Consider the following 10,404-nt stretch of genomic DNA (forward strand, 5'->3'; position numbering starts at 1 on the left):
CTAAGGTAAAGTTGGCCTGTCCTTATTGTAATAAGGACACCTGATGGATGAGGTTGGCCAATGGAGGCAAGCAATGTTATATGGGTCATCGACAATATCTTCCTCCTAATCACAAATGGAGAAATGATAACGAATCTTTTGATGGCACAAGGGAGCGAGGGTTACCACCCAAGCCACTTTCAGAAGATGATATACTTGATCAAGTGAAAATCTTGAAGGGGTCATATTAACTAAGGCTCTTCATATGAAGAAAGCAATCTCACATGATGGTAGGGGGGACAATTGGAATAAAAAGAGTATATTCTTTGACCTTCCATATTGGAGGACCTTATTGATATGTCACAACTTAGATGTCATGCACATTGAAAAGAATATATGCAATAATATACTAGGGACAATCATGAACATAAAGGGAAAAACTAAAGATAGCATCAAAACTCGCCTTGACTTGCAAGCATTAAATATAAGGGCAGAGTTACACCCAGTACAACAGGGGAATAAAGTTGTGATACCTCTAGCATTGTACAGTTTATCTACTACTGAAAAATACAGGCTTTGCCAATTCTTGAAGCAGTTAAAAGTTCCAGATGGATTTTCATCCAATATTTCTCTTTGTGTAAACATGAAAGAGAGTAAAATCTTAGGATTACAGATTAATGATTGTCACGTTCTTCTATTACATATACTTCCTCTTGCAATACGTGGTTTACTTCCTAAAGTAGTATATGAACCACTTGTTGAGCTGTCATTGTTCTTCACTCATTTAGGAGCAAAGTCATTAAAGGTAGATGTATTGGAGCAATTAGAAAAGCAAATTCTTATAACTCTTTGCAAGCTAGAAAGGATCTTTCCACCTTTATTCTTTGACATTATGGTGCATTTGCCTATGCATTTGGCTAATGAAGCTAAAATTGGTGGACCAGTAGAATATCATTGGATGTATCCAATAGAACGAGCATTATATTCATTTAAGTCATGTATTCGTAATAGAGCTTGTGTAGAGGGTTCAATTGCAGAGGCATACATTGCAAATGAGTGCATGACTCTTTGCTCAAGGTACTTGCATGGCATTGAGACAAAGCTCAATCAAATGGAGCGCAACTATGATGGTGGAAGTAATAAAAATAAAGGAGGCTTATCAATTTTTTCCAAAGTAGGATGAGGATTAGGTACTAGTAAAACTCGTGATCTTGATACACAAGAGTGGGATTAAGCTCATATTTATGTATTAAAGAATTGTGATGAAGTCCAGCCATACATCGAGTATAATTTTTTTTTTATTATTCATATTGTATTTACTCTTTTTTTTTTAATTTATCACAATCGCCTATAATCCTCATTTTTTTTTTTTTTTTTGCCCCTTAGAGAGTATTCACAATTGCCAGCAACCAATTTAGTAAGTATGTTAGAAGGTAAATGGAATTAAAATTTTGTTAGATGGTTTAAGACGAAAGTAAGTACACTTTAAGTTTTGTATGTATTTTGAGTAATTAATTATTTCAATTGTTTGTAACCATTAGGAATTGATTTTTCACTTTTTCAAACCAATTTTTTTTATAGGTTGCATGGTTGCATAAAAATGACTCAAGTCCAATGATGGGAGCCCTACATTCATTATCACGCGGTCCTGCTCGATATGTGACATCTTTTTGTGGTCACATTGTCAATGGGTATAGGTTTCATACTGAATATCATGACCAAGGTTTGAGGACACAAAATAATGGAGTTGTTGTAATTGGAGATATTGGTGATGAAGTTACCAACATAGATTACTACGGTGTCTTAACTGAGATTATTCAATTGCAATTTCTTAGAGGAAGACGTGTGGTGTTATTTCATTGTAATTGGTGGAATGTTTATGATCGAGTGAGGGGGGTTAAGATTGATGAATATGGGGGGGGGGGGGGTGTTAGTGTTAACTGTAAACAAACTTTGAAAACAAATGAACCTTTCATTTTAGCTAACCAAGCATCACAAGTCTTTTATGTTCCAGACAATATTCACAAAGGCTGGCATTGTGTGATAAAGGCACATCCTCGAGATTCTTATGACATCCCATTAGAAGAAGACATTGACCCCGCTGATTTGAATCAATTAGGTGAAGGATATCAAGCTGATGAATCTGTCAATCTTGAATCTAGAGAAACAACTACAGTTGATGCAAATGACCAAATTAGTTGGAAGAGGATGGATATAGAGCCACTAATAATTGATATATCTTCAACACAGAAGAAAAGAAAACATGGATCATGAAGTTTATTTAATTATTATTATTTGGATGCTAGTATATAATGTTTATTTTCAAAATAAACTCTATAATATATACATAATTTATTTTGGATATTTATGTATAATTAAGTTATTCAATGTAGTTTACATTTCATTTTGTCTTTTTCCCATATTTTATTTATGTTGTTTCCCATATTTATTTATGTCATGATATATTTTGTTAGTTTGAAAAAAAAATTCACATATATTTGATGTGCTAATATTCTAGGTAAAGGAGGCTAGAAATGGGGTCACAAAAAAAGAAAGGACCTAGGACAAATATAGTGAAGAGTTCATTTATACCACCAGGTGCATTAAGAAGGGCATGGGGACATGGACATCGATCAAGATCATTTTTACCTATGACATCCACACAAAGTCAAACTGCATCAATTGCACGATGTTCGTTAGAGCCACATAATGACATCTCTCTTTTTCAAGATGTTGATCATAGGGAAGAAGATGGTGGAGTACAAGAACAAATACCTGAACAAGTGCATGAAGGTTCAACTCTTATTTTTCTATTTCATTCAGGGTTATGAATTTAGTTTACATTAACAATTTACTTTTTATTTTTAATATTGATAGATTTTGATACTACAGAAAGTAATACAACAAGGCAACATTAAAGTAATAATAATCCAGCTCAGGAAGAAACATAAGAAGGTTCAAATAATTATTGTCATAGGTATTATTAATAATTTATATTCATTATTGATGCATTATTTCTATATCATTAATGAAGTTCTAAGGACTTTTTTATTTAGGTATTTCCACTATACAAAAGAAGAGGAAAAACAAGAGGAATGAACAAGGGTAAAAAAATTGCAGCACTTAAGGATGGAGAGAAACTGAATGTGGTTTTTTTATAATAATTGAGTTGTTGGAGAAAATCATGCATTATGGTCAAGACATTTGGGCAAAATAGTGCGTGACCCAAACATTTTTCCAATAAGAGTGCACTCATGGAAGCAAATTGGAGAAGATGCAAAAGATCATATGTGGGATTCAGTCAAGGTACCTTTACTTTTAATAAAACATTTGATTAATTTAATTTGCATCTATTCATTTTTTTTTTATAGGAGAAATTTAAAAATGTTGACATTGAGCTATATCGAGAAAAGACTTTAGAGCATATGAATCATTTGTGGAATAATTGGAGAGGGGATTTGAAACGCCACAATATAAAGCCTTGTGGTTTTTTTCCAGAGATGTTGAAAAATGTTCCTCAAGGGATGCATCAAAAAGATTGGGAGTGGTTAGTTAAGAACCATTTTTGCACCAGAAAATTTAAGGTATGACATTTTATTTTACTAATATTAGAAATTATGCAAATTAAATATAAGTATTTTTATCTTTAGTTTTATTATTTTTTAGAAGGGTTAACATAATGTTTTTAAATACTTTTTTTAATGTAGGAAACAAGTGTTCGAAACTCTGAAAATAGGAGAAATTTAACTATGCTTCATCGTACTAGTAGCAAACCTTACAGAAAAATTATCTATGATTTGGTAATGTTAGTGAAATTTTTTCACGCTTTTGCATTTTAGAGATTAAATATATTATGCTATTGTGTAACAATATCATATTTTGTAAAGGGAGGCAAGCATGGCAATCCACCAGACATTGAAACTATATTCTTTGAAACTCATAAGAAGGGTGCAAATTTGGTTGACTCTAACGTTCAAGAGAAATATGTATGTTATATCACTTTTATTGCAAATCTGTTTCTTTTCATAAATTGTTATATTTGCATCATTGATTAATCATAATTATTATAGGATCAAATATGTGATGTCATCTAATCCAACCCTTCTTTGTCTCATATGGAGGTAGTAGAACAATATTTTGAAACACGACATCGTGATCAAGTTATTAATTATAGGGGTGGAATAAAAGCAAAAGAAGTTATGAAATCTCGTTCCAATGTTGGCTTTCAAAAGGAGAATCGATTGCTTAAGGATCGTTTGTCTGAAGTAGAAACTAGGATGAAACACCTGGAGGACTTATTATTGAGCCAATGCTCTAATGCTCCATCTAGAACTTCTCTATCTACAGATCAATCTATATGTTTGTGATAAGGTAAATTATCTTCTTTTTCATCTACTATATTCTTTATATTGTTTTTAATATAGGTCATATTTTAAGTTGTACATTTACAAATGAAAATATAATATTCACTATTATATATTTATTGAAGATAAATGTATATAATTTAATTAAAGAGCGCAGAAATTGGATTGGAAGTTGATGAATATTTTTGAATTTATGTTTTATGCAAGTTATGAGTTTGAATTATTTGTTTGAAATTTTGAAAATGTTCAAAATACAAATAGAACTTTGCCGAATTTTTTATTTGATATTTATACTTAAACTATTTAGGAATAAAATATTAACTAATTTTAAGTTAAATGTGAAACTCATTTCAAGCTATTAGTGGATTTCATAGTTGTTGCAATCTAATTATATTTTTATATTTTAGTACAGATGTGATTATGCAAATAAGTAATTTTTTTGGGTGAAGGTGTTCAAAAGTAACTTAGAAGATATTGTTGAATTTTATTTCAGCCTTCACGTATTTATAGTTTTCTTATTGACATAAACAAATTAAGTGTAAATAATTAATATTAAACCGATATTTGAGACGGTTGTTATGACATTTTTCATATTGATGTATGAATGTTATTTTAGTTATGAAGCATATTATTTATTATTATTAATTGCTTATTAAATTTTTTAGTGTGTTAAAAGTTATAATGATGATTTTTGTATTCATATTGATTGTTAATCACCTCTTTTTGTTATTGTTAATATGTTTTCACAACTATTTTTATGATTGTTAATCATTTTTAAAGACCATTTTGCATCGTTGTTATCAATTTTTAATGTTCATCCTCAATTATTTTCAACGACTACTTTTTATTATCATTAGTAATTTTTAACGATCATCATTTGCTCTCGTTAATACTTTTTAACGAGATTTTTTTTTAATTGTTAATAACCATTAACGAGTATTATTTGCTATTGTTAATATTTTTTAACAACCAATTTTTTCACTGTTAATAGTTTTTAGAGGCCGTTACATTGCAAAATAACGATTTTTAATTTAAATTTGATGACCATTTTCTCTATCGTTAATAACATTAACGACGGCTAAAATAGTCGTTAATACTATAATTTTAACAATCGCTTATTGTGTCCTCGTTATTAGTATCAATGACAAGTTATATAAAGTCCTCGTTAAACTTTTTAACGACGGAGCCTATAACGACGACTTAACGACCAACTTTTGTGGTTGTTAATTATTATTAACAACCACTTTTTAACTTTTAACGATGATTTTTCCTCTCATTAAATATTAATTTTGTTGTAGTGTATGTACGTGTGTAATTTATTCTACTATCACATAAGGCTCAGACAATCACAACTTAATAAAGATTTCTAATATAAAAATTTATTTTACAATTACCAAGTATTAAATTATATTTATTTTACATGCCAATATTAGTTTAATTTACAAATAAGATTAAGTTTAATTTACCAAGTATTTACTTAAATTAATTACATGCAAAAGTCTGTTAAATTAAAAACTAAGTAAATTTTAATTTACTAAATAAAAATCCTATTATTACTTCATTTTCATGCCAAGAATTATTTTAGGAATTTAGGGCTAATTACTTTTGATAATTGTAGTTGCTATTAGGGTAAACTATCCTTAAAAAAGGGCCTTCTCTTTTAGTATGCTAATAATATCCCTGGCTTACTCCTGTTTAGCCCCATGTAAGCTCCAAACAAATGCCCTCTTTGATACTTACCTTAAGGCTACTTACCAATTTTATTTGTAATTAAAAAAATAAAAAAATTAAAGAAAATAAGAAAATATAAATAACAATTCACATTGAATTCTAACTCTATCTCCTAAATATTAGTTATAACTACCTAATGGTCTAAGTCTTCTAACACAATCCAAACACTTCATAACAACTCTTGAATTAAAATAACACAAAAAAAAAAATAGATCAAATATCAATTAGAACCCAAGAACACACAAGAACTTGCATAAACATATAATTTTTAGATTTTAGCAGATTGACAATAGTAAGAAATCTGATTTTTGAAAAATAGTTAGACATGCCTAAAAATCATGACCAAATTACATAAGATAGCCAAAACATCATATAAGGTGGTAAAATTTATAAACCAAACAAAACCTTAGCCGAATGGTCTACACAAATCGTAACTTTTTCCAGTGACAAAATTGCACTACTTTTTTGTAAAATTCACAACTCATCAACCACAATAGATATGAATGCAAAACCAATTAGAAAAGATTTATAAGATTTTGAACTTATTTTAAATGCTAGAGTCACACAAAAATATTAACAAACAAGGGAGATATTTGCTTCACAAGTCGAGTATTCTACAAATAAGGTTTTGCAGGAACCCTAAAATTAAATAGTCATAACTTACAAAATACAAAAGCTTTTTCAGCGATTCTTGATTCTAAAATTAATAAAATTTCGTGCAGAATATGAATATAGTTTTTCTAAAATTTTTACAGATTGAAAAGATAACAAAAAATAATAAAAACATGGGAGATAGAAAACTGAGTATGTGCAAAGTTGTGCATCCCCTCAAATTAAACATGATTAGATAATCTACATGAATATGCAAGATAAATTAGAAAACAAGGAGCATAAAATTAAATATTACAGAGCATAGATCTTGAAAAAAAAATGACAAAAACCAACATTTAAGAAAAATCTTGCAAGAAAATCTTCTTAAAGAAAAGAAAAGAACCAAAAGAGTTTTGAATATCTCTCTAAATCTCCTATAGCTCTAAAATATGTCTAAATAGCTCTAAATTTTCTAAATCAGTGACACCCCTCACCCGTCTACAGTGTAGTCAAGCAAGGCATTTCACACTCGGTGTCGGAGCATCTTGTCTTATCTTGCTTCATCTCTTTAATAATTTTAAACTCATATTTTAAGATCAATTATTCTTCTAAGGAGAAACTAATGGAGTTTCTCCTATTTTATTAACATTTGGCGTATTTCACTATTTACTTGTTTGAAAATTTCAACAATAATTTCAATTCATATTTACCATAATCATCTCATCATTTCAAGTATCATATATGTATTTCAATTCTGTATTCAAATCCATACAAATCCATTTATGCTTAATTCAAATATGAAAATTATCAAATTTGCATATATTTACATGATTTATAAACTAGTTATATAATTTCATAATTTATATGATATACAAATTAATTACATATGAACTAGCCAATTTAATAATTTACATCATATAAATATTAATTACATTTTCATAATTTACATTACATCATAAGAAATATTTAAAATGTACATAATTTATTATTATGATCTATATGTGCCTTATCTACATGCATTGCTAAGGAGGTGACAACCTTAGACATTTCTATAGATTCAAACTTCAAAATCTCAGTCTAATATCCACTGGACTTTATCTTCAGTACCTGCGTGAAGAAAATAATCCATCGTGCTAAGCATTTCTTCTTAGTGGTGCAATAATATAACAAAGAAATACTATACTGTTTCACTATTTTGTAAGTTATGGCTGTTTGAAATTAGGGTTCCTGTAAAATCTAATTTGCAGGATATCCGACTTGTGGAGCCCATATCTCCCTGTTCCTTAATATTTTTGTGTAAATCTGGTGTCTAAAATTAACTTCAGAATCTTATGCATCTTTTCCAATTGGTTTTGCATTCATATCTGTTGTGGTTAATGAATTATGAATTTTACAAAAAAGTAGTACGATTCTGTCACTTAGAAAAGTTACGATTTATGTAGACCATTCGGTTAGGGTTTTGTTTTAATTTATAAATTTTATGATCTTGTATGATATGTAGGCTGTCTTTTGTAATTTTTTTTTATGATTTTTAGGCATGTATAACTATTTTTAAAAAATCAGATTTCTTGCTACTGTTAATCTGCCAGAATTTAGAAATTGTATATTTATGTATGTTCTTTTACTTTCTTGGGTTTTAATTGATATTTGATCTATTTTTCTGTGTTCTTTTAATTCAAGAAGTGTTATGAAGTGTTTGGATCATGTTAGAAGACTTAGACCATTAGGTAGTTGTAACTAATTAAGAATCTTAACCCTTTAGTTGACTAGAGTTAGATCCAATGTAAATTGTTATTAATATTTTCTTTATTTCTTTTATTTTCTTTAGTTTCTTTATTTTTTATTACAAACAAAATTGGTAAGTTGCCCTAAGGTAAGTACTAAAGAGGACATTTGTCTGGAGCTTATATGGAGCTAAACGGGAGTAAGCCAAGGATATCATTGCCATAATAGAAGAGAAGGCCCTTTTTTAAGGGTAGCTTGCCCCAATGGCAACTGCATTTACCAACAGGTAAGTAGCTCTAAACTTCTCGAATAACCATTGGCATGAAATTATAGTAATAATAGAACTTTTATTTGGTAAATTAAAATTAACTTTATTTTTAATTTAACTGACTTTTGCATGTAATTAATTTAAATAAATACTTTGTAAATTAAAATTAATCTTGTTTGTAAATTAAACTAACATTGGCATGTAAATAAATTTAATTTAATACTTGGCAATTGTAAAATAAATTTGCATGTTTGAAATCTTTTTTAGGTTGTGATTGTTTGGGACTTATGTGATATTAGAATAAATTACAGGTGCATAATTAACTTAGTTCAATTATCCTTAAGATAACTTGGTGAAAATTAATTAATTAGGTTAAATAGAAACATAGGGTTATTTGAAATTAAATTTGTTTGTAAATTAAATTCTCAATAATAAATTAATTTTAGTCATCTAGTAAATATCATTTAAATAATTAGCAACCCCATAGATAGGAATTACTTTTGCATGAAAATTGTGTGTAACAACAACCCTTTTATGAATTACTTGTGTGTGTAGGATTAGAATTGCATTTTTTAGGATAAAGTTTAATAAAGGAATAATAAACAAGACTTCTAGAAATATTAGTAGAAGACTGGCACTCGAATTAACGAGGTTAGACCAAGCGTAAGGGGTGCCTAACACCTTCCCCTTACGTACCCACTATCCCGAACCTAGACATTAGGCTGTGGTAATGATGGTTGTGGAAACTCTGCAAGGAGTAAGTTACTATCCATGACCCTCGGAAGAAACACTGAATATGTCTCGGTTATTACCCGGTTGGCGACTCCTATCTATCTATGCCTTCGTGGCATAAATCCTTAGTACTATGGTAGTGTTATGGGAAGATGGTACTTACCAGTGGTATGATTCTATTAGGATTGTATGAAGTGCATGTCTAGGAAATGCTGTGTAAGGAGGTGGTACTTAAGTGAGACCATTGTGACTCCACCATCTTTCCTGGGCATTACGTGGTGTATTTTATATAATTCTAAGGGATGATATTTCGCCTCACGCCCCCCCTCCTACAGTTTGACGACTCCACTGGGGACTAAACAGATAGTTACTCCAACATGTTTCTATTAGTCTAATATTATTCCTCTGTTAAACTTTTTGCATTGCACTACACTATCAGTGACACCTCTTACCCGTGTACAGTATATCCGAGTAAGCAAGGTCACACGGTGTATCGGCACCCTCTATTTTAACTTAATCAATTTTTGTCATAGTTTTGAATATAGTTTATGAAATATAATTTATTTAAGCCATTTATCGAAATTATTATTTATTTGAGGTTCTGAAAATATTAAAGAAAATCCGGCAGAGTACCGGCTAAAAATGGAGAAAACAATTCTTCGGAACCTGTGAAAAACACTTCCAATATTCATATCTCATCACTCTTAAACTCCAATATCAGAATCTCAACATTTTTCAATTTCATTTCTCAATCATTCATCTCGTGTGATATCATGTATAATCACAGATAAACATTCTCTTTTCCATTCACAAACACAATTCTCATTATTTACATGAACATCAAAATACATCCATAAGTTCATTTACACATGAAAAAAATAAAAGTTAGTTACAAAATACCAAAATGAAACCTAGTGTCCTACCAATGCACTGTAGAAGGTGAGGTGACACGGACACTGTGCAGAGCTGCAGGATGGACTCACCCAGTCTGCGGTCTACTGGGCTCACGTTCAG

At 29.8% G+C, this 10,404-nt stretch overlaps 1 protein-coding gene across 1 annotated transcript; it reads left to right on the plus strand.

Moving 5' to 3' along the window:
• The first annotated feature begins 400 nt into the window (after positions 1–400).
• On the plus strand, positions 401–2,253 carry LOC131181354 (uncharacterized). The gene is made up of 2 exons (XM_058149400.1): positions 401–1,153; positions 1,561–2,253. Exons 1-2 carry the CDS (start codon positions 401–403, stop codon positions 2,251–2,253), a joined length of 1,446 nt encoding a protein of 481 aa, XP_058005383.1.
• Positions 2,254–10,404: the final 8,151 nt, after the last annotated feature.

This window comes from Hevea brasiliensis, chromosome 7 (genome assembly GCF_030052815.1).
Source record: "Hevea brasiliensis isolate MT/VB/25A 57/8 chromosome 7, ASM3005281v1, whole genome shotgun sequence".
NCBI classification, from domain to species: domain Eukaryota; kingdom Viridiplantae; phylum Streptophyta; class Magnoliopsida; order Malpighiales; family Euphorbiaceae; genus Hevea; species Hevea brasiliensis.

Coding starts and splice junctions, on each gene's coding strand:
- LOC131181354 (XM_058149400.1), top strand. CDS start 401: ATGAACATAAAGGGAAAAACTAAAGATAGCATCAAAACTCGCCTTGAC. Junction 1,154..1,560: donor GCTTATCAATTTTTTCCAAA/GTAGGATGAGGA, acceptor TTTTTTTTATAG/GTTGCATGGTTGCATAAAAA.